General features: G+C 44.5%; 1 protein-coding gene and 1 long non-coding RNA gene across 3 annotated transcripts; one reads left to right on the top strand and one right to left on the bottom strand.

The window, feature by feature from the left end:
• The first annotated feature begins 65 nt into the window (after positions 1–65).
• LOC138107116 (uncharacterized) lies at positions 66–23,277 on the top strand. Its single transcript, XR_011149237.1, has 4 exons — positions 66–155; positions 22,720–22,817; positions 22,982–23,072; positions 23,197–23,277. It is a non-coding gene; the product is annotated as an uncharacterized lncRNA (long non-coding RNA).
• On the bottom strand, positions 6,653–19,234 carry LOC138107115 (uncharacterized). 2 transcript variants are annotated; one of them, XM_069008437.1, is made up of 4 exons: positions 18,841–19,234; positions 9,371–9,514; positions 7,989–8,092; positions 6,653–7,052 (listed from the first exon to the last, which is right to left on the bottom strand). In XM_069008437.1, exons 1-3 carry the CDS (start codon positions 19,232–19,234, stop codon positions 7,992–7,994), a joined length of 639 nt encoding a protein of 212 aa, XP_068864538.1. In that variant the 3' UTR covers positions 6,653–7,052; positions 7,989–7,991. The 2 variants fall into 2 exon arrangements, with proteins under 2 accessions (XP_068864538.1, XP_068864537.1); XM_069008436.1 differs by having other exon boundaries at positions 6,656–7,056.
• Positions 23,278–24,518: the final 1,241 nt, after the last annotated feature.

Below are 24,518 nucleotides of genomic sequence, written 5' to 3'. Positions count from 1 at the left end.
GCATTAGATCCAGGGCTGTATTTAACCAAGCTGCCTTAGGGGGAGGTTAGGAGAGGTTTTTTGAGCTGACAGGTGATAGTGCAGAATTTTGGGTGAGCTTCACCATTGTGAGGGCTGTTTTCAGTGTGCTGCTTCCTCCTGGGATGTTGCTACAGGTAATCCTAAAGTCAGGAGATGTCATTGCTCTGTTGGTGTGAGCTGGTCTGGGCAGAGCTGGCCTGGGAATTAGATTAGTTTTGCTCTCCAGAGCTGTCAGTGCTCTGTCTTTCAGAAGCATAGAAGTACCCTTGGAATGCACAGAAAGCTGCTGCAAGAGGTGTCAGTAGCAGTTCATGACAGGCTAAGTGACATCTAATCAATTCATTATCTCCCTAAAAGGAAGGGCTAATAAGGCTGAAGAATGTGCTGGAGGCATAATGTAATAGGTATCATGGGGGATTTGAGAGAGATCTAACAAAACAAGAGAATGAAGCAGCACAGTAGTAAAAGAAGTCACCATAGTGGAGATGATCACAGGGTTTTGGAGAATGATTTCCTAGGATGAGTGAAAAGTCTAAATCAATATTTAGTATTTGTTGGCATTTCCATTCTTAAAGTCATAAGCATTGTATGAAAAAACATCTCTGTTTTGCTTGGGTTTGGTGTGTTGGGTTTTGTTTGTTTGGATTTTTAAAATGTATCTATTCTTAGAAACCAGAGAAACATCCAAGTACATGTGTAGCAATAAGCATGTGACTCAACCCCTCTACAGCCACAGATGTCTCTCCCTCTTAATTAAATATGTGCTAAAGTGGCCTGTTGGAGCAAAGCCCAGGAGTGCAGGTTTGAGCTGTAGGTCCAAAAGTGGTGCTAACGAACAGGTCTAGAGTTCTAGACCTGTCAGCTTAGCTTCAGTTCCTGGAAAAACACTGGAACAAATAACCAAACTATTGGAGAGCACCGAGAAGAAATTGAGAGGATGAGTAAAAGGCAGCATAATTTTTTTGAGACACAAGACTCAAAGGTTTGAGTTCTGAAGCTGCTTCACATGTGCTCTTATGATGATGACATAGATGAAAATATGTGGATGCAAAACTGGTTAGAAAATTGATAGGGATGTGTCTGAGGAGGGTTCTGGTTTGCATCTGTCTTTTGTTTACACCTGTGGAATGGCTGATGCAAGAGAGAACATGCAGTTTAAACTTGCAGCTGGCAGCACTTTGGAAAGGCTGTGAGCACACTGGGCAGGGTTAGAATTCAGTATGATGTTTGCAAGTGGAGAGGTGGTGAAAACCCGACCAAAAGCAGCTTGCCATCCAGCTGGCAAAGTGCACTGTCCCTCTGCTGATACAGATTTGTGTATTGCAATAACTCTTCATATAGGTTATTCTATAGTTATGATAGATTGGGGACCAACAGCTATGTATGTAGTTGGCTTATCAATAAGCATGAAAGATTTTGATGACTCACAAGCTGATCATCAATAAACAATACCACGTTGTTACAGAAAAGGGCACATTAAGTGTATGAGCAGGACTGTTCCCCCTGTGGCAAGTGCAATAATCCAGCAAGCAGGAGTGTTTGCTTTTGCCTAGTGTACTTCAAAGTTGAGCTGGACAGGGTTGAGCATAAAAAGAAAAGCAGGAAGACTGATCCAAGCTCCAAAAGGTTCAGTTTGCTAGGAAAGATGGAGGGGATTTCATCCTTAGGACAGGGAGGCTGAGGGGAAGACTGTGTTTCTCCCCAAAACACTGTTGGCTGCTGCAAAGGAAAAAGGCAATAATTTGGTCTTCCTGACCCTGGCAGTTAAGATGAGAAGCTTTGGGCTAAATTGCTTCAAGGGAAAATTGGGGCACTTAATTTTTATTAATTCACCTGATACTAAGGGAGTGTGAAGGACTGGAGTGGACTCCCTGGGAGAGGTCTGTGACTCTCTCAAAATAGGCTAAAGTCTGTCAGGAATGGTCTATGCATGTCCTCCCCTACACAGGCCAGTGGACTAAATAACCTCTGGAAATCTATTCTAGACCTCTGGTTCTACTAGGGCTAATTTACACTCATCCACCAGCATGAATCCAGGTTGATTTAACTAAGTCAGAGCCAGTAATCTCATATTGATGAAAAGGGAATCTTGCCTTCCCAGCAGTACAGCTCTCATTATCCAGAGGTTTTGCATTTCAGAAGTATTAAATGTGTACTTGTAACTTACTTGTGTAACAAGTATTAAATGTAAGAACAGGGTAGGAGGGTGCATGCAGCAACTAGTAAATCACAATATCTAACTTGAAACTCATTTGATAATTAGTGTGTTACGTACAAGTTGTTGACTTTGTTCCAATTTGCCTCAGCCCCAATGATGGTTTTGAAGGCTGATAGAGAGCAGTAACGTAGAACAGGTTTCTGACAGCTCTCCAAGCAGCAGCAGTAGTACTACAAATAAGGAATAACCGAGGTAACTGGAATTTTTGCTTGGCTTCTGAACTTGCTTTATAAACAAGCTCCCAAGAAAGCAGTTTCACTGAATTCTCCTCATTAGGAGAACTGACTAATTGGTGGGACAACCAATGTCTAATGGGCTTGATCTCAGTTTCCTAAACCCAAACTCTTGAAAATGTTAAGATTTATTTGACAGAAATGTTCAAGTTCAAATGTTGTGACATGACTGGTCAGCAGCATTATCCAAAGCCTGTCTGGCATATACATGGCTCCTGGAACACTGGATTAGGACTCCAGACCCCTTGGCTTTCTCTTTTCCCCAGGTCACACTCTGTAATGCTCCTGTCAGTTTCACTGCCCTGTCTCTGTAGGGGAACAGGTTCTCACATCCATTGGAAAAGAGGCAGAGGAGTGGGAGACCTCTTCTGAAACAAGGGTTCAGCCGTATTTAAAGTTTTGATCAGTGTTTGAGGTTTGTTTTGCTGGCCATTGGCAAGATAGGATTGTTATTCAACTTCTCCTTGGAAGCATGGAACTTTTCCTGTATTGCTGAGTTATCAATATTTGCATCTGTTTGAATGTGTTTGTGTGGTGACAATCTTGGCACTCCAGTGGGGAATGGTATTTCAGGCTTTGCCTTGGGCATGAGCTGACCTATGGCACAGTGCAGTGCAAAGTGCATCCAAGTGGCACAATGGGAACTTGTGAGTTGTTTCTTATTAAAAAGAAGTATTAGAAAGGCCAAAATAACTCAGCTACCCATACGACATTGTTTCTTGCAGTTGTAGTTTTTCATGCTTCTCAGAGCTGCTACAACAGCATTGCCCACAGTTATTTTTTGCCTTTTTTTTTTTTTTTTTTTCATCCCTAGGGAATGCCAAAATAAATTAGACACATTATAGCAAACTAATCTTGTGACTTCACGTTTCTGAGTTCCTGTGCTCTGGGAATCCAGGCTCCTCGGACGCATGCTGCCTGTGGCAGTTGCTGTTTCAGTGATGTGCCTGCTCCCAGATGAGCAGCTATAAATGGCACAACTTCCCTCTTGTGAGGTTGTGGGGACAGCTTTTGCATGGGGGAGTGCCCCCTCCCTTTGAGCTTGGCAGTGGGGAAAGCTGTTCCGCAGGGAAAGCTGCCTTTAGTAGAGATTATTCCCCCCCTTGCACTTGTCAATTTGGAGATTGTCTCAGCTTATTTCAAAGTCAGTTTTAAGCCTTTTAAATGAGCTTTGTAGTGATACACCAATAGGACGTTTATATATGCTTTTGGCACTATTTAGAGAGATGAAAGCAAAAGTTAAGGCAAACTTTCTCTCTCTCTGCCTAAAATCAAGGTAAAGGATTGTAAGGAAGGCCTGTGGCTCCTTAGAACACATGCTGTGTCCTGTGGAATGACACCAGTAATATCCCGTAAGTGTCATAGTATGAAATAGCAAATACAACTGCTCTAGGGCAGAACTCAGCAAAGCCAGTGGGGCACCACCAGCCTCACTGCAGTGACCTCCATGGGTGCTGGGACCAGTTCTGCCCTGTCCCTCTGTGACTGTGTGCTTTCCTATCTTTCACATCTCTTCAGTATCTCATTGATGAACTCTCAAGTCAGGGGCTGGTGCTAAGCTATTCCTCCAAGGAAAAACTCTGCGACAAGCACAGGATCCAAGTGTGTCTGGTCTGCAAAGCCTTGGAAGTGTTGGGCCGTGGTGCTGTATTCTCCCCACTGCTTTTCCTATTAAAGGTCTGCCCCTTCCATGTGGGTCCCCATTTCCCCTGCCCCTAGTCCTGGCCACTCCTTCAGGTCCTCCCTATTGGTTGCTGTACCCCAACTCCGCCCATGTACCGCCCCTGCACTCTGAGTAAACCCCCCTGCTCCCTGACGGTGTGGTCTCTGTTGGTCACTGCCTCTGGGAACCAGCGGAGCAACATGTAACAATAAAGTTTCCCGATGGAGAGACCCTTCTGGCCTCCTTTACTATCACCGTGTTGCGGGCCCAGCTAACCGGAGCAGGAGCTCGGGGCCGTCCAAAAGCACTACGGGAGGGCGGAATGTGTGCCCTGCCCTAAGCAGCCCCGCTCTGCTCTCCGGGAAGGTTGTGGCTTGCTAAACCAAACCAAGCACTGCAACACTGGGCTGTCTCCAGGGCAGAAGCACGTGTGGCTCCACCTGCAAGTCTGGTGCAAGCAGCGCCTTGAAGCACAGCACCCATAAGATTATCCTGTTCATATTGAGCAAGTCCCACCTGTCCTGAGACCTGTCACCTCCATATGGTGTGCTGGAGTATCCAGGACACACCGTGGCATGGTCACTGAGGCATGGCTGAGTTTTAGACACAGGAAATTCCAGTCCTGCCTTTTTTTGTTGCAGAAGTGGGTAGTAGAGATGCAGGTGATACTAACCATGGCTTAAGAGTGTTGAGCTAAATATAGAGACACTTGAGCATAGCAGTCACGCAAGAGAGTTCTGTATATGTTTATATTGATTAAACTATTAACAAGAATAGCAAATCCCATTACACTAATCATTATTTTGCTTCCCTGCCTTCTCCCTCTTTGTCCTTCCCTGAATACAGTAAACACATGCAGGGAAATTTCTCACCTCAGGCTGTCTGAAACACCTCCCAAAATCCACTGTGGAGGTTGGTAGTGCCTGCTCTGGCTTCAGTGGAGCTGTTTCTGTGGCTGACCCCTGCTCAGGAGAGGAACATCAGGAGAAAAGTGCCCCCAAAATAGAGAGAGGCTGCTACTAAGGGAGTGTTAATACCGGAGAGTATTTAACCCAAGGGTATGGTCTCTTAGTATCTTTTGACAAGCATGCAGACATCTCTAAAGGAATAATATTGGCTTGTAGATTAGTTATTAACATAGTTTTAAATGCTAAAAGGATGTGTTCATGTAACCAGCTTCTCTCTGCTTCTCCATCACCACTAACATTTTGGTTCTGTTGGGAAATAATTTTACAGTGTTACCCAGGAAAATCTGTTCTATTTGAAATGTAATTCCATGCTTTCTTAAAAAGGTTAAAAAAATGGAAGTGTTGCAATTGAGATTGAGGTGAAGGAACACGTCTTGGATGATCAGTTGTTTCTGTTCTGAGTTGCAGGGCACAGGATTTGGTGCTAAAGCTATTTTTCTTTAAGCAAACTCTTCTAGCCCAATTACATTTTTATTAAATGGATCAAAGTGATCTATTGAAAAACATGTTGGAATTGCTGGGTTTTTTCTGAAAACCTTCATCAAGTCTTGGAATATTTTCAGGAATTTCTGAATCTCTTAATTGTAATGGGTCTATGTTTGGGGAGATACGTCTAACAAGATGTTGCCAGAATCTTTTGGCCAGGTTTGTAGGCTTGAAGAGCCAGTTGCTTTAATTTTTTTGTGTCGTATGTTAGTGATGAAACATTCAACACTATTTAAGGAATTCAAATCCCTCATTCCCACTCAAATTAAAAGCATCTGGGCATTCAGATCCCTTAGTCAGCTTCAGCAGTATATAACTTCAGTATTAGTTTGATAGAACTAATTTGTGTTAAACATACTTTTAAGTGCAGTTGTATTATAATGTATCTCATGGTGGTATTGCCTCACAGTCATAATTTTATGCTTGCACACAGTAGTTCCCTGCATCCCAATGGACTGGAAAGCTTTATAAACAAATGTAGGCCATTCCTAAGTCCTCGGGCCAGCAAAACTTCCACTGAGGTCTTCAGGAGCTTTGCTCACATAATGTGTCTAATTTCAGACCGTGAATACTACAGTGTATACAAGCAGGCAGCATCCTTTGCTTGAAGGTCACTTTGGGAGAGAAGCAAGAGCCATGCAGCAGCCCATACATGTCCCCTGCTGTATTTTGAAGGAGAAAATAATGGTTATCAGCTGAAATTGTACAGGGTTACGTGCACAGAAGGGGATTTTGCACTGAGGGAGTTGACAACACTGGCTCAAAGCAGGGTTCTGACTAAAGGAAACATTTCCTGGGATGCTCTGCAGAATATATGGGTTTGGCATCATTAATGTAACTGGTTATTTGCCAAATGTGTAAAGACTAAAATCTCAAGCTTTTAATTCAGTAATTTTCTGCTTTAGCATGTTCTCTCTCAGTGCTTTGATGTTACAGAATTAAAATGTTTGGTTTTGGTTTGATTTGATATTAAGCTGGTTTAATGTCTTACAGAAGCTGTTTTGAAAGCTTTCCTTTTCCTCCCTGGATCCAGCTCCCTGGGTGGGTGACATCTCTTATCATCAGTCAGGCAGTTCTGAGTTGTGGCTTTAGATAATGAAAACCAAGCCCTAGCATTTTTCTTCCCAGCAGAGATCTTCCTTTATTTCCCTTCACCTCAGATGTTTTTTTCCCCCTGTGCATATCCCAGTGTGCACAGTACAGCATTGTAATAAACAACCCAAAATTTCAGTGTCTTGGTGTTCTCTTCCTTACAGATTAGACTTGCAAGGGAGCTGGAGACCTGTGTCATGGTTCTGAAGATGTTTTCTGTCTTCATCCACAGTTTTTTGTTGTCTTGCAATTGAAGTCACCACTCCTAATCCCCTGCTGCCAGGAGTTTGTCACTTCTGATCCCAGCTGTGCTCCTTTTTTTTCATTGTGGTGTGACAGTGTTAACGTGTAGTGCTCTGTGGGTTTCCTTCCTGGCTGAAAGACAGCAGAAGAGTTTTAGCTCTTCAGTGCTGTTCACTCATTTCACTGAGTTCATTCCTGCTGCTGTTTGGCTGCATGTCCTACCTCGGCCCAGCTGCTGCAGTGGCCACTGGTGACACAGGGCAGGGGCTGACAGGCTGTATCTACCTCTGTGTTCCATGCAGCATCCAGAGCCTGCTTTCTGGCCCTGATCCAACACTCGGAAAGGTTAAAGATGCTACTGAGAACCTGGCACCTGTGGCACTGTTAGATGGAGAGCCAGGGACCCTCTCCCCTTTAGCAAGAAAAGATAAGACTGACCAGTGGGGACACTGGCAGGTCGTCTCATGAGCTGTCTGGCTTTTTATTTTCTGTTTTTAGGGTTTTTTTCTGTTTTCTCTCCAGTCCTAAAGCTTGGACCAGAGAATCATAGGATGCTCTAGGTGCTTCTTCTCAAGCAGGGATGTTGGGGAACACCATTTCAATTGCTCTCATAGCCATGTGCTGGCGTAATTCAAGAGCCTTCAGAGCCGGCAGCAGTGAGAATACAGGAACTGGGGGGAGGTGATCCAGCAATGAACAAGAGACAGGATATTTTGGGGTGTGCCCTTTAAGAGCAGCTATTGTTCATCGTAAAATCCATTAAGATGCTGGAGAGCAGTTAATGCTCTACCTGGGTGTTGGAGACTGAGCTGGCTGGTCTTTGTTTGCTACTGATTTGAATCTACCGCTGTGCCCCGGGCTGGACTCCTCAGGGCCACACTGATGCAGAAAGGCAGCAGCCTTTTGGTGTCAGAGTGCTGCAGGAGGCTGCTCTCCCAGCCCTCCCCAGCCCTCTCCCTACCACCTGGGTGCCCCTTCCCTGTCCCAGCAGAGGTAAGAGCTGCTGGTGCAGGAGGCGCTGGTTACCCCTGGCAGGTAACTGAGCTGAGAGGGTGCTGCCTCACCTGTCAGTTTTTGGACTTCAGCAGAGGCACAAGCAGCTGTGGGCTTCTCTTCAGGAGAGTCAGGACACAGTTCAGTGGGTGAAAGAGGACTGTGAAGTAGAGAGCTGCAAATAGAAAAAGTGATGCTGTTTAACCACTCAACAGCAAAAGACAACATTAATGTGTCAAAAAAAAAAGTATCTTCAGCACAGCCTTTATGGGGTTTGGATTCCCAGAGTGAACAGCCTGTAGGTACTGCTCCCTGTCCCACTCCTACCCCTGCCCTTTGCACCAGGGCTGCTCACAGGCTGAGCTCCCTCCACACTGTGCAAATGGGCCCCTCAAATGTGACCTGGGTCATGGAAGCCAGCAGCAGGAGGTTTAGCAGGGTGACCATCAGTGCTGCACCTCCCAGCACCGGCTGTCTGGGACCCAGAGGGGCTTGTGGTAAGTAAGGAGAGAGCGGAAGAATCAGGCAGTTGGGAGAGAATTCTTGATGGTTTACCTCATCTTTCTGGGATATATTCTGCATGTAATACTAACCACTTGGGACAGGAGGAGATGCCTACTTTTTCCTGCTATTTCATGAAGGAGTGCTTAGCTGCCTGATCTTACAATTGTTTTTGTCATTGCACTTTTGCCAAGCGCATTGGGACACCACAGCCAGAGTCATCCCTTCCCCGGGGCCAGAGCCTGCCTCTGCTGTGGAGGCTCTTACAAGCCCAGAGAGCACCTTCAAATGGCGACAGTCTCGCAGAGGAGATTTCACATGCAGCTAAAACTAAATATTGGTGTTTGTAATTTATAATTGAATAACTAACTACAAATGACTGTGACATGTAAATAAATAAAGCCATGCTTTAATTAGAGGATTGTTTCTAATCAGGAAGTCTTCCTTCCTACAAACAGCTAGCCTTGACAACACATCTCTTCCAAGTGGATGCTAAAGCAGCAGAATTTTCCATGGGGAGAGCAAACCAGGAGGAGAATGTCTGCCATCTGATAAAGGCCCGATGCTGCCAATTACCGAATTGAATTTTGCTGATGGGAACCACGGGGTTTTATTTTCCATGTCAGGAGGAGGGAACTCAGGTGGTCCCTGGGACAGGGAGCTTTGCAGAGCTGATTTTGCATGTGTTGGCTCTGTCCTACTCAGGTAGTCTTGTTTAAAAGTCCAGTCTGAGAGAGCAAGAGTTTTGCAGAATATTAGCTAAAACCTTTAAACCCACATTTTAAGCTGTCCATGGCTAGCCTTGGTGAAGAGTGGCCACAAACAAGGGCTTTGCTTTTGAAATTTTGGAAAGAATGTTAAGAAAAAAACCCCTGTATTGGCTGCAACATTATAAAGACATTTTGCTCCTCATCTAGACATTTTCAGAGAAATGCAATATGCTCAGCTGTACCTGCCTGCAATAAGCAGTTCCTGCGTGGAGCCTTGAAAGCCTTCTTCCCCTCACAGGAGGTTTTTCTCTCACGTAACCCATGTGTGTCTGGTGCCCCTTCATCCCATATCAGGATCGATGGCTTCCTCATCTTCCCATACATGCCTGCCAAATCAACAGGGTACGAGCTAAGTTAACTCACCTGGCTCATTCTTGAATTGCATGGTGATGTTTCTCCAAAGACATAGGGGTACAGATGAAATCTTGCCACTTGCAACTCATTCTAATTAAAAACCTGAACGTAATGAGCTGAATAGCAGCGATCCATGCTGGGGAGGAGGGGGCCATAGTGTGCAAGACTCACAGTGTTAGAAATAGAGCTGGTTCAGTTATTCCTCTCTGTGTCCACTGAAAAGTGTAATAACATATTCCATTGGAATTTCAAGTCTTTTTTTTTAATCAGTTCCTTGAAGTTATTTTTACAAAAGTTTTGGAAGTATTTCCATCAATTATATGAAGAGGCTGTCCAGTATAAACAGGAGAAAGCTGTGTTCTATGAACGACCTAATGCACTTCAAAAAGTTCAGCAACCCACTGGAAAGTCAGATTATTTGCAGAAGGTCAAATCAATTTTATGATCAGACAAATGTTAGCAAATTGCTTTTCTTAGAACCAAAGCAAGGGAAGTATTTTCCAAGAAATATGCTTGAGGAAAAATCAAATGGCATTTATTAGAAACCATCAGTGAATGAGACCTGTTCTTTTCAAGGCACTTATTCCCTTTGTAATGCCAAGCCATTATGTCCAAATATCACATGGGGGCATGTTCAGGTACAAAAGTTTTTTTACTCTGTAGAACAAATGAATTAGAACTGGGGCCTTTCTGTCTGTGCTGTAGTGAACAACCTTTGAGAGAGGATTTTTATCTGTGTGCTTGTGTAACTTCAAAATAGGGTGCCAAAGGGCTCTGACCCATAGGAATGCAGTGTCTGCTTAGGAGCCATATTTCCATAAAACCTGGTGGCTGCTCCAGATTGTCTCCAGACAGTGCATCCATGGGAGAGGGGAAAGGCTGGGTGCTGTTGGAGGAGGCACTGACTTCCTGCTTGAGGAAAGAAGTGCCCTGCCTGGCCTTGGTTAGAGAGCCAGAATAAGGTATGAAGGAAAATACCTCCCAAGTGTCCTAGTAAGATCCCAAGAAAACTCCTGGTGATGTTTTTCTGGCAAAGAATTGTCCTTCTCAGCACTTTGCCTCTCTGCTTCTCAGAAAACAGAGCCAAGAGTCAAAGTCTCCTTTTACCTGCTCCCATGTCTGAGTTGCAGAGTCAATGCATCGACCTGTTTTGCATCAGTATCCACATGACTGACACAGACAGACATGATCTGTACCCTGGAGCTGGTGGCATGAATAAAAAATCTGCTGGAGAGGTCTAAAGAGAGGGATGCAGAGAGCAAATGGATGACAGGAGCATTCCTTCTGTCACCTCTGTTTCCAGCATCCAAACATTTGGGGACTTTGATTCTGTTATATTATTATAGACTTTTTCTTTAAGGTTATAATTTTTTCTCATATTTCTGCCTGTATTTTTATTTTCTGGACCTTTCTGTTCTTGAATGGATGGATAAGAAGGAGCTGGTCCCTCCCTTTGCAGTTTGATACCTGGTAAATTAGTTAATGTTGTATGTATGGTTATGGGAACTGCTCGGGAATTTTCCATTAGTGTGTTTATTCATTGGAAAATGTGCTCTCCATAATTTAAAACAGGATGGAATTAAAATCTCTGATGAGGACTAAAAGCTTTCCCGATTTTGTGCAAGTCTTGGGTAGCAACAAAAGAGAGAAAATGCATTTTTAGTATATTTAATATGAAACCACAAAGGTGGCCAAAGGAAAGGAGAGGAAGGCAAGTAACCCGAAAGGAGTTTTAGCTTTAGATTGGTGACATCTCAGTTAATTTAATGACGACCACTTAAAATGGGTGTGGGGAAAACAAGGCTGTAATGAAGGACAGGCACTTGGACTCTTACAGGAAAAGAGCAGTTCAAATCCAGAACGGGATAAGAAAAATCAAAAACTTTCTGGGCTAATGGATTTTGGCACTGCTCTGAGGTTTAAATGGACTTCTTTGGTGAGTATGTTGTGTTTCCACCTCAAAGACAAGGCAGAATGGAATTTAAACACTAATGCTGAGACCTAGAGAGAAAAGCCTGTGGGAGAAGCAGTCAGGTGGTGTGCTAAATAGACACATACAGGTGTACATGTCTGGAATAACCACTGGGAATGCTTCTCTGGTGATAAATATTTTTATGGGAGGAAATATGAATACTACTCATTATTGAAAATAACTATTTGTTGTGCCTCAGTCTGGTGGTTTAAAAAGTTACTCACATCCAGTCAGGGGTTAGAAATGAATGCTGCCTGACAGGGTAATTTCTTATCAGACAGCTTATAGATTTCAAGCTATTTGGCTAAACCAGAGCAGTTAATACTTAAGAATAAATGTAGTTCTAGAAACCAGGAAAAAGCACCTAAGAACAGAAGGTACTCCTTCTTTTTGATAACATAGTCAGAATAAATAACTTGATTAATGATAATGAAGCATCAGGTCTAAAATGTTCTCACTACATGCATTTATAATTCAATAGATGTGAAAAACAGGTTGATTTTTAACACTCTGGTGGCAGATGGTTGCCTAGTTTAAACTTATGCCATTTTTTTGAAGTCCGTATAACTAAGTCAGCCTACCAAGGGGTGAAATTCAGCTCTCTGCTGGGATTTTCAAGAGCTTTAGTGCCACAGGCTGTACTTGCCAGACTTTTCCCCTCAGGACCTCCCCAGGAAAGCAGAAGGATGGTGTAGTCCAAAGTAAAGCTCCAGGGGCTAAGCTGACCATAGACCTGGCCAAGTCCTCTGTCCTATTGCAAAGAGAGCTCTGTACAAGAGTTTGCTCTTTTCCCCCTTTCCCTACTGAAAATGCCACACAATCCTTGTGTGTTACCTTGGAGTTTGCAGTGTAAGTGTTGGGAAAACAGTTTGTTCAATGGGAAATATGAAAAGAGTAGATTTAAAATAAATAATCTACTCAGAAGTTCCGTAATCATAGCTAATTTATTTGTATCAGGGAAGTATTTAATTATCATATACATAAGTGTTCAATTTTTATGCATATTCAGTTTTACCACATAATTCAAATTAAGTCTCTAAGCATATGTGTTAGAACTGTTCAGCAGTTCCCGTCTCCAAACAGAGTAACATGGGAAACTAGAGCTGCGGGTATCTTTTCTCACTTGGCTCCCATTCCCTGGGATGACTGACCTCTAGAAAACTTTTCTGAAGGACTGAAGTAAGGGGTGGAGTAAAAAAAAATACAGGTGCAGACACACTTTCTGAAAAAAAATGTATTCTTTTGACTTGGAGAACTCTTTGGGCTTTAATCCTGGTATTTTTCAAAAATACTTTCTGGTCAGAAGCTGCCCAACTCTGGTTAATGCAAGACAGTATCTCTAAACTGGTGCAAAGCTAAGCTCTTGTCTGGGAAGTTTTTAACTTAGTGTAGAGGTTATGTTACACCTGTGACTATTTCCAATGACTTCCAGATTCAGAGATTAGTTTAGCATCATGCATAAGTGGTAAATAAACAGCTTCCCAGATACTTTTGGGTTTATTTTACTTTGCATCTCTAATCCTGCCACTGCAGTTGCATGAAAATGTGTTGATCACTTGTTTCAAGAATGACATGTCATAAATATAGATATCTTTCTGGCAATCTCTAAAAGTACTCTTCAGTCTTGTGTGGTTTAATGATTGATGCAGCTTGGAAATCAAACTCTTGCCTAGGGTTGTTGTAAGATAAACTTATGGTTTAGGACCAAAATTCACATGAGTTAAGTGGGGGCAGTGTGAGGAGGGTACTGTTTTAGGATGCTAAAAATGGCTTCTGGCAGAATTTAGGAGCCAGTATAACATAAGTATCCAGCTGCCTGGGCTTTGTTTAGTTTCTTTTTGAGCAATGATCCATTTCTGTTCCTGTCTACAAACAGAAGATTTGGAAGAAAGATAAAAAAGGCCTTGGGAGCACATGACTCTTTCACCTCCTTCTCTTTCCATATTGTACTCATGGCTGGTCTCAGTGGTGAGTGTGGCAACGTGTTCTGAATGCATCCCAATAAATAACCCTCTTTTTAACATAGGGCAGACCAACATGCATTTTTAATTATTGCTTAAAGATCTTGGTTTGCAAGCAGTGATTCTCCAGCCACCAACAAGCATAAAACCAAAGCTTTGGGGTGGAGGTTTTGAACCCAAATGGTCTCTGCCCACTGGCAATGAGTGAGGGATGGGGACAGAGGAAAAGTGTTGCTGCAGCTTTTCTGGGCTGTGTAACACTTTAATCGTGAGGTTCTATGTGTGTGTCCTGGGTGCTTGGCTCTTGGCAGAGAAGTCTGTCGAAACAAGAAATTACAAAACCACTTTAAGGAAGTGAAAATTGGCCTCCCATAAAATGTAGGTACTGGAGGCAGGGCTTCATATGGAAGAAGAAAACTTGACTCTAGATGATGCACAGATCCTTATTTTTAAAAAGAAGCTTTGACTGGGGAGCTCCCCTTCATCTTAAAATAAATAACTTTTCCCAGCCTATAGTTTCAGAATAAGACCTATTTCCTGTCTCTGGGTTGTTTCATAGCCCTGATGCTGCTGTATCAAAGTGCTTCTCTTGATAAATCCCCAAGAGACAGGAAGATAATATAATTGCAAGCCAGTTTTTCAAAGACTTCTGGATAACCCCCACTAAAGGCACGAAAGCCTTGCTGCAAAAATTATTCATTTCACTCTTAAGTCCAAGCACGGTCATTTACAGCTTGGAAAACGGGCTGATTTATCCAAGGTGGCCTGCAGTTGTTGTAGCTGAGTGAAGTTAAATAATGCATTACTCTTTAAAATTGCATGAGTGTGTGAGTTTGTTTGCTTTACTCATCCCTACTCCCTTGTAGTTTATTGCAGTCAATTATTATTGCATCTGTTCACTCCATGTCTGCAGCTGGTGGGAACGGCTGCTCGTGCCACGCACTAAGCTATACTGTTCCAAAAGAAAGCTGAGCTTCCCCTCTGCTCTGAGTGTAGGAATGGCTGTATGGCCTTGCCTTTATCCTAAGGTAAGCATAGCATGGAGAGTGAGTAAGGATTGCCTTCTAATAAAATAACCTGGTCAACCACACTGGCATCCTAAGGAAGCAAAAGAGTTTCTACGGTGTGTCCACCACACAAGGCAGCAGTTCCAATGCCTCTGTCTCCTGCTCAGGCTCACTGTAGGGTCTTTCTTTCTGGATGTCTGTCCCAAGAATGCCTTCCTGGACTAAACTGCATGGCAAACTGAAGTCTGGGGATGCTGAAGGAGAGGTACAAGGCAAGGGGAAGTACCAGGAGTGCATCTACCACTGCTACCTGCTGCACAGCAGAGCTGCAAAAGCAGCCTGACCTTTGGAAGAGGTGGAGACTGTCCAAGGAGCCACGGGGCTGCTGGAAGCCTCGATACCTCAGTGCTCTGTACAGCTCTGGCAGCATCTCAGTACACAGCCTCGAGCAAGCCACAGCAGCTGTGGACACCTTTCTTTGCCTAGGATTAGCTGTACCTGCCCAGGCTGGTGTGACTGCCCTCACAGCTCTGCTCACAGAGATTGCAGGAGTGTCCCATGGTGCACACAAGAAAGTAATCAGCTGGATTAACATGATTTAACACACCTGTTTAAATTGATCAAATGATAAGGTGATCTTGCCTGCCCTAACTTAGGGAGAAGTCATGAGACCTACTTTGCCAACAGCAACATAGAGATGAGGACAGATGGCCAAGGATGACAGTCCGGTATCTCCCACTGGCCTAGCTGTCTGCATAGGCAGCTCTCTCCAGGTCCTTTGGAGCCTGCAGAGCAAGGCTTGGAAACATGCACTTCCAGCTGGTCTGAAGCACCATGGTGAAGTGTGGTGGTGAGAGAGTCTTTCAGACATGGGTCCTAACATTATTTAGGAATTAAATAACTGGTGCAAATTAATAATGTTCTCTGCGTGTGTAAAAGTTCTTGTCCTTCCTATTTGAAAGATAGGGACAGAGAGAAGGTGGTAAGTACCAAAGAATCCAGCAGTTTTCATGTCTTATCTGAGATTCAGGTACAAGAAATGAAATCCTGACCCAATGAAAACCAACAGGACTCTTGCAAACAACTTCAGAATAGCAAAGATCTGAACGAAGAAAGGGAGACTGTGCTGTGTGAGGCATTGTTCATATCAAGGATCATCTCTCCTGTGGGAACCTGAGGAATTACAGAAGATGCCTCATCCCTGGAAGTGTTCAGGGCCAGGCTGGATGGGGATTTGAGCAACCAGGTCTAATGGAAGGCGTCCCTGCCCATGGCATTGGGGTTGGACCTAGGTGGCCTTTAAGGCCCCTCCCAACCCAAACCACTTTGTGATCCTCTGGCACAGTCAGTGCCGGTTTTGCTTAGCCCTGTGACTGTTGTGTGTGTGATCAGGTGAACCCCGAGGTACTGTGAGAGCAGAGGCTCCAGCAGTTAACCAGATGAGCACCTGGTTGTCTGAACTCTTTTTGAGTCAGGTCAGGTGGCTGCCTGTTGGGTCTTGCCCATCTCTACGTTTTTTCCTGCTTGCCGTACCCCACCCTCCCTGCAGTCAATCCTGAAAATCGTGAAGCAATTGCCAGCATTTCCTGCCCAAAGAGCAGCACGGCACAGCAGTTTGTCAAGCAGCTGGATCGTAGAGGACTCGGACACAATGCCAAGAGCTCTTGCAATATCTCATAGTACAAGCTCAGCTACTGGAGGTGAGCAATAAAACTCCTTCTCTCATCTTTTTCCCTCTGTCTCTTTGACCTCTTGGTCACAGAGGAAGTTTAAATATCTGATCTAAAGGCACCAAAGGCTTTTTATTAACCAAGTTCAGCTATCACACAGCAAAGAAAGAATTTGGAAGGGGGCTGACTTGCATTTCTCTGTATCTTTGTTACATTCTCCTTAGGCCTGATAGCACCTTATTAATTTGTACATTCACTGCAAAATAAAGGTGTTAACCTTCCTGGAAATTTGGGTTGCTGGGCCTGTACTAGAATGAAAACCAGATTATTTTAGCTGTCTTAGGTATTTTAATTCTAGAAGGAACCATGACTGGGGGGTTCTGTCTTCACTGTGCTACTTCGAAAGGCATTTAGGATGAATTTCAAAAGATTTGATTATTTAGAACAAGTATCTTTTTATTTACAATAGCAAGATATAATGGTAAAAATGTCCTATGGGGACAAGTAATTAAAAAAACCAAAAACAAACCCCATAACAACTAGCAGAGGTTCCTTTCTTTAGAAACTAAAAAATTGCATACACAAAGTGTGTAAGAGAAGTTTTTAAATGGAGAAGGTTGTGTAATGGTTCTGCCCTATGGCACAAACTCTCTCCTGCCCTTGTCTGGATCCTGCTGACCAAACTGCATGTGGGGACCCACCAATGCAGGCTTTTGGTTTGCTTTAAATTCTTTCATTTATCAGTCAGTTGGTGGTGAGTGTTCATGTTTCACCCTACAGTAAATTTTGCAGAATGGATACCAGCACTCACTCAAAACTGTTAACAAAGAAATCTAAGAAAACAGTGAGGTTTTCTTTCTTTTTTAATTTTTCTTTTATTTTTCTTTTTTTTCCCCTCCCAACATACTGCTTTGATCTGCCATGCAATTGGGTCAGCACTTGGGAAATACATTTCAACATCCACATCTGTGATGTGAATATTATGCAGGAGATCCTAAATGTAAAACCTCACAGATCCTTCAACAGATCACTCTGTCAAAATAACATGACACCTGAAAAAGCCTTTAACTAGCATGGGGACCAAACTAGTCAAGAGCAAAAAAAAGACAGGTATCACTGTGCCAGAGTCTCATTTAATTAGAACAGCACAGGCCCACAGAAATCACCAGCTCCCACAGATCATTACTGGTTAAGAAAGCCTCTGTTGTTCATTTCCAGAGTAGGATTATGCTGATACTCAGCCTGGGGAGCTTTTAGGCCTTGTCCACACAGGAAGGTTTCACCAGCCTAATTTTCCCAGGGTAGGTGAGCCTAAGTGTTCATGCAGGAGCTGAGCACTCAGTTTGAAACCCACTGCTGGTGTGCAGGGACCCATTTCTGGAGCCTGTGGGCAGGCAGTGAATTGGGGGATGTATCCTGGGCTGTGCAGAGTTGCACAGGCACTGCTGGTCTTCTGGGTGCTTCTGAGGAGAAGAGCAATGGGAGAGAACTCTGTCCTGAATAGCTGCAGCCAGCAGCAGGTGTTGGCTAGGGTTCCCTACCCTAGGGTGTCTGCAGTACGGGAGGCTTCATGGTGCATGCTCTGACTTCCAAAATGTCCTTCCTCTGCAGGGCCTGGGAGCACAAAGACAACTTTCAGTGCTGGGCAGCAGTGCAAAGGGTCTTACTTGTCCTGGGGAGATGTGGATGTTGTCTGAGATCTCATCTTGGTTTGAGCAAGCAGAGAGGCTGCCCTGGGGAGACCTCAAAGGGAGCCTTGGAGAAACCACAGAGAGAAGAGCAAGGAGGAGAGGGACAGAGAAGCTGGAGAAAGAAGGAGGCAGAATGGGGAAGAAGAGAGAGCTCTGCAGCTCAGAGGGCCCTTAGGTAGGTTCACAGTGGAGGAGAGGGGTTGGCCTCTTCCCATGTAACCCTGTAGCCCTGCGGGCAATGAGGTTGCAGCCCTGATGGCTGAGGCTGAATTTTCTGACACTCCCAATAGGTGTAAAATTATGGCTGTAGAGACACAGACTCCTGGATAGCAGGGGTTACTCAGCAGGGCATAAGCCAGTCTTCCCACTGGCACCCTTCACCTAGAAAGACCCAGGGGGATTCCCCAGCAGTGCTTACAGCCATCCCCTCAGTAGGACACTTGCCCTGTGCTATCCCAGATGAGCTCTGCCAGCTGCTTTTGGTCCTGTATTCCCACAGAAATGATGGCAGTGTGGTTCAGAGACACTGTCCCAGCCTGCCACACAAAGCTCTGACCTAACTCTTATGAATCTCACAACAGCCAAGAACTCAAGAGGGAGCTCAGTTGGTTTTTTTTAATCCAGAAGAGGTTAAAAATGAGACACGTTCCTTCACCTCAGGTCACTGTCTGGGCATTGCTCCCCCTTGTTCATCTCTGTGTTTTCTTTTCAGGGCAAGTCCAGCCCTCTGCTAGGACCTTCTCCCCATCCTTCCTTGGCCTACCTTACCTTCCTCCAGGGACTGTGGTCTACTGGGGCCTTTCACAGCCACAGCAGAGTCTTTCCCCAGGAAAAAGCAAAATTTTTGTTTTGTACAACAAAATGTAATGCAGTTAGAGTGTTATTACTGTTTTCTAAAACATTCTTGCCTTCCTCATTTGCTGAACTACAATCTCACAATCTTGTGCATTTTAATTTCTACAGTAGGCACAATCCACAAGTTGACCCTAAAAGTTACCTTTCAGGGATAAGTGGCTTTCTATGAAGGTTTTCACTGTCTTCTGATACTCATCTTCAGTCAGGTGGAGCTGGGCTACCTCCTTGTTTGACAAGCACTCTTCTGTCACTGTCTTCTTCTCTTGAGCAGGCCATTGTGCAGCAGACACCCCAAAACCTGCTTTATTCAGGTTCCTTGCAAACGTCCTCCCAATGGAACTGTTGGACACAAGAATTACGATTGCTCTCCCTTTCACATCAGCATTCCTCTCTGTGGTGACGAAGGAAAAGATGATAATGCAGCAGGTCAGAAACACAATGGAAAGGCACGCGAAGGCATAAAAGAGGCAGGAAAGGGTCATGGCGAGCAGTAAGTCTATGACCAGCAGGAAGAAATGCTGCAGGAGGAAAATCATCGTTAGGAGGATTAGCTGCTGCCTCCTCGCTCTCAAGCGAGCCGAGGAATCTGCCAGGAGTCACCGCGTGCACCACACTGTTATAAAGCCAGGAGCCTTGCGAAATGTGTGGAGGCAAGGCAAAACCCCGTGGGGAGGATGAATCATTTTCTGGGATAGAGCAACAATGGGGATTTTCAAGCCACGTACATTTCCAAGCGAAAGCAGTGTGGTGTTTGTCTTGGCTTTGCTGTGCACTTGGATGCTCTGCTGGGCTGAAATATAAGGATTTGTTTTGTAAGGCTATTTCATCATGTGTCGTCTTCGGGGCCAGTGATGTATACAGGTTATTTGGAAGCAGACAGCTTTAAGGGATTTCTTCAAGGAGTGTGTGCGTGGAACTGGGAAACCATGAAGTTGAAATAATCCCCATATCTGCTTGGCACTCTGAGGCTCTTAAATTTGCCACTCTCCTGTTGCTCTAACGCAGGTGGTTTTGGTGAGTCTGGGCAGGGACCCAAATGGGCAAAGAAGTGGGAGCCCTGCCCTGCGTAAGCAGCTCTTGTTGTGCTGTAAAACAAGCCACACTGGGAGCACTGTGCTGTAGGGACTGTGCCAGTCCAGGGGGGGTCATTCACATCAGAGACAAGAAACAAGCTGGGTGCTAGAGAAAGAGCTTTTTTTTTATTGATAGGAGAGATTTAAGGGAGGGTTCTTCTATTTGGCAGGCAGGCAGAGCAGTGCCCTGGCATGGGGCATAGTTATCCTGACTGCAGGGTACAGAGCAGGGCTCCCTGCTACAGCTGCAGCCTCTGCAGAATTGGGAAGAGCCCAGTAGACTTGGGAGTGAGACCAGCAAAGGTAAATGCTGCAGCATCAAGATTCAGCTGACCTCCAGAAGCAGGTCAGGAGGGATGCTGCCAGCTCTCCTTGTGCTTTCTCACCAAAGTTGGAGGCAAGGCCTTTCTTTCCCTTCTTGATCATGGTGGAAGTGCTGCTGATCACCACTTAACCCTTGGCATCAGAACTTGCTCTTTAAATACTATTTTTTCATTATTTTTTATTTTCGGTGTGGGTCCCCCCTAAGAAGGTGTGGTTGTGTTGCAGGTGGGAGTTGTGTTCATTCCCTGTTTGAACTGGAAAGGCACTGGGAGCGTGGGACTGGCTGTCAGCACGACCCACACACGTTTTACTGGTCCTTCTCGTTTGTCCTCCATGCGAACGTGCAGATCCCATCTTGTGGATCAATAGTGCTCTGCTATCGCAGCCATCCAGCTCCAGGCGCTTTTGGGATGGAACTGCTGTCATCTGCATCCCAAAACCACCCTGGATGGAACTGCTGTCATCTGCATCCCAAAACCACCCTGTGCACCCCACCCAGCATGTGTACAAACATGCAGAGCTTTCTTTGGAGTGGACAAGGGGATGTAACACTCAATTTGCTTTTCAGTGGCTCAGCAACAGCAGCAAGAGGCAGCAGGGCTGTGTGTATTGGGGGGCTTATTTCACTCACCAAGTGCTTTTAAAAATCTTTAAGCCCTTCTTGCCAGAGGACTGGGGCAGGACATGGCCTGCAAAGTGTCTGTGGTGCAAAAGGACTACCTGCACTGTTTATTTAGCAGAAAGAGGTGTCATTGCTATTCCTGGCACAGGAGCCATGACTGCAAATGCCTGTGCTTGGTGCTGACTGGGCTGGGAAAGCACCTGAGTCCGTCCCCACTGGTGAGGACGGCACAGCCCTGGCCCTGCTGCCAGGCTTGGCAGGGAGAGTGAGTTGCAAACTGAGTAGCTGTGGGTGCTGTGCCTGAGGGTGGCACTGGCCCTCCCCACCCATGGATCAGCAAGAGTGGGTGGCCTTGGCCAGACTGGCGTGTCTCGCCAGCTTGAGGTGTGAGCAGGGCAAGCTCCTGTCTGCAGGCTGATGAGGCCATACCTGCCAGGCTTTGAATTGGCAGCCTGAGCCTCCTGTATCCCTGCAGTCCTAGCCAAAAAAGGTCCATGGTCCTTTTTGCTGCCAGAAAGGAAAAACTCCAAGCACTGCCTCTGTAAACAATGAGTTTGCACGCCCTGCTTGTTAAGTGTGCTGAGAGAGCGCGAAAAGCCTTCACGCTCCTCCAAACACTGGAGACTAAAGGTCAGCCCCAAACCCAGGAGAAGTGGAGTGGAGGCACTGGCTCCAATCTTCCCTCGCTGGCCTCGGGTGTTGGGGCTTTTGCCTGTCGGTGAGACCAGTTGGAAGATTGATTTCCTCACTGCGCTTCCTTGGTGATGGAGTTGGGGAAGTGTGTTTCTTCCTGGGCTGCATAGAAGGTCGACGTTTCGCCTCAGATCTGGGGTCATTTTTCTAGAAAAAAAAATAAATTGTTGAAGTACTTGGGCTTTTGGCTTAAAAAGACAGGGATATTTTACAGAACTTGCCTTTTTCTAGTAGATGCCATTTATCATGAATGCAGTGACGCCACCTGTTGGCCGCCAGCGGGGCTGCAGCAGCGGGGGCTGGCAAAGCACCGCCCTCCCCCATGTTTTGGGAGACGCGCAGCCCTGGGTGACACCTCCCCTCATTTTGGGGGACCTGCAGGCCTGGGTGACACCTCCCCTCACTTTGGGGGACCCGCAGCCCTGGGTGACACCTCCCCTCATTTTGGGGGCCCGCAGGCCTGGGTGACACCTCCCCTCACTTTGGGGGACCCGCAGCCCTGGGTGACACCTCCCCTCGTTTTGGGGGCCCGCAGGCCTGGGTGACCGCACTGGAACCAGCAGCAGCTGCTTCCCCCACCATACCGACACCAGCAGCTCTTGAGATAGGGGATGTCAGTATTTCCACCCTTCTTCTAGGTTGACCCTTCTTACCTTCCCCAGAAATGCTCTGGCTTTAAGAGATGAGCCACCAGCTACCCAGAATCACTGAGAAAATTATTTTATTTGTAGGGGTTTTTTTTCCCCAAGGAATGATTTCCCTCTTCAGTGGTTCTTCCTGGTCAATGAATCAATATTAAAATGAGAGGTGCTAGTGCAGGTCAAGAAAACACTTCAAAATCAGTGATTTTTTATTATTTTTTTTTTTATTTTTTTATTTCTATCTCCACTACTGTAATATCTGGGAACAGTCAAGAGCTCAGGCTTGCCCTGGTTTTTATATTACCATATTCACAAGCATAAATCTGTTTTGCCAGTAGGTGACCCATGGGGTAGCAGTGACATGTCCACTGGCTCCTCTGCTGGCTGTCACCCAGTTCGGGGTTTGCACTACAATTACAAACCTATCTCTTCCAAGGGTTTCCTTCACTGGAGATTTGGTGTCTGTCAACACTGGCTTGATTTGACCACGTGGTTCAAAATGCCTGTTACAGGGAGCCATATATTTTTTAAAATCTTGTGAGTGCTGTTTAAACTCTGTATAATTACAGCCTTACCTTAAACCTCTTTCAAGCAGGTCCTAAAGCTCTGTTAATTTTCTGTGTTCCTGGTGCTACTAAAGGAGCAATAAAAAGAAATGTTTTTCCTAGAAACCACATCTTTAAAGTCAGACCTCCAGGAAACTTGGAAGCTTTACAGGGGCACCAGAGGGCTTTGAGGCACTTGCTGTTGCAGATCCAGGTTTGAGGTCGGTGCAGTTGTTGTTTAGCCTTCCTTTTGCCTTTTGTTGCCTGCATTACCATGGGCATTTTAATTTTAAAAACTAAATAATTTTAATAATGTTTATAAATGAAATAATTTCCATATTGTTAAATTTGATGTCAGCTTTACAATGGCTTCCCTACACTTCAGGTTTATTCTGCTGAGGGAAGTGGAGGCACGAATTTATTTGTTGTGATTTGGAGTGCACTCAGGAGAATTGTAGAGATTTGAGAGCTCAAAGGTAAGTGCACTGAGGGCCTTCAGAGGCTCTTTGGTGGTCAGCAGCTCTTTGCAGGCTCTCCAGCAGCCTGTGGGAGCTCTCACAAAACAGCTGCATCTCTTTCTCCCCTTCTGTTTGATTGCAGTCCTCACTCCAAGCATAACACCTGCATGAAAGATCACCAGGAAATTCAGTTCCTCACTGAATGAAAACTGTTGTTTAAAACCACAGAGCATTTTTTTGTTCACAAGTGCAGGTATAGAGGTTTAAATTTTGCTTTATTCCCTTTGTGTTTGTTTTCCTTTCTCTCTTTTTCAGTAGCAACATGAAAAGAGGTAAAATTAGACTTAAAAAGAGAAAAAATTGAAAGAAGGAGCGAGGGAGAATAAAAATTGCTATTTTTTTTCATTTTCTTTCTTGAAAACTTCTACTGTTAGAAAAGTTGAGATGCTGATTTGATCGCAGTTCAGTAAGTCTGGAGAATTGGTACATTGAGTAAGGAATCTTGTATCTCTTGCAGACTTCCTGAAGTGAAATGAAAAGAATGACTAGCTAATGCTTTTGAAATTTTCTGTTTGGTACCAGAAGCAATAGTTGATGGCAATAAAATAATTCTTCCACTAATTATCTGGCAGCTTAGTCCTACATGACTCCTAGAAAAGCTCCCTGTTGCTTATTAATGGATGCATCCAAACGTCCTGTTATGTTTGACACCACTTCATTATTCTGGTCATGAATCTAAAGAAGAAAACTTCCAGTTTTCCTTTTTTTTTTTTTTTATCCTTTACAAAGGATGTTCCTTTGTGACTCAATAAAATACTGACCTATTTATGTATATATCTCATTAGATGCTCTGGTACTCTTCCCATTTTTCTTTTCTAAAGGCAAATTTCCTTTCACTTGAGGCTTCTTGCTCTCTGTTAAACATTGTTCAGTCACAGCCTGCTAATTGAGTGGAGCGGGAGCAAAGAGGAGAAAATGAAAAAGACAGCTAATAACGAGAGGTGCATAATGTGTGGACAGTGTGTCCATGTCACACAGCTGCAGCATGAGAAGTTTAAGGGTACACAGCCCTGAAAACCAGTGTGTGAGCACATCATTATAGGGCACAAGTATCACAGGGTCAAACTTATATCCCACAGACAGCTTTAAATTATTAATTTGTTGACTTGCAAGCATTGACCTTTTCAGTTAAAATATTCTTTTATGTCTTCCATATAATTTCTTAAGGTTAAAAAAAAAAGTTATGGTCTATAGATAATTTCGAAACCTTCACAAATATTATCAGTCAGTTTGAGACCCTTAAGTTATAACAAAGTCCTGTGTTAATTAACTTGACTAATTCATTGCCAAAGATAGATATCTTTTGTCTTCTCTCAGATTTTGGCAGTGGGTTTCGTAGCCACTGGGGACTTGTAATAATGTTCTAATGTTGTATATGCACATTCTTTGAATGTTTCTGTATTG

This window comes from Aphelocoma coerulescens, chromosome 3, assembly GCF_041296385.1.
Source record: "Aphelocoma coerulescens isolate FSJ_1873_10779 chromosome 3, UR_Acoe_1.0, whole genome shotgun sequence".
NCBI lineage: Eukaryota > Metazoa > Chordata > Aves > Passeriformes > Corvidae > Aphelocoma > Aphelocoma coerulescens.
The sequence above is the reverse complement of the archived record's forward strand: the minus strand, read 5'-3'. Positions and strand labels throughout refer to the sequence as shown.

Excerpts from the sequence above, each read along its gene's own strand:
- LOC138107115 (XM_069008437.1), bottom strand. The coding sequence starts at position 19,234 with ATGATTTTCCTCCTGCAGCATTTCTTCCTGCTGGTCATAGACTTACTG. Across the intron at positions 9,515-18,840 it reads AAGCCACTTATCCCTGAAAG|GCATGTATGGGAAGATGAGG; the intron begins GTAACTTTTAGG and ends TTGATTTGGCAG. Across the intron at positions 8,093-9,370 it reads GAACTGCTTATTGCAGGCAG|CTCTCTACTTCACAGTCCTC; the intron begins GTACAGCTGAGC and ends TTCTATTTGCAG.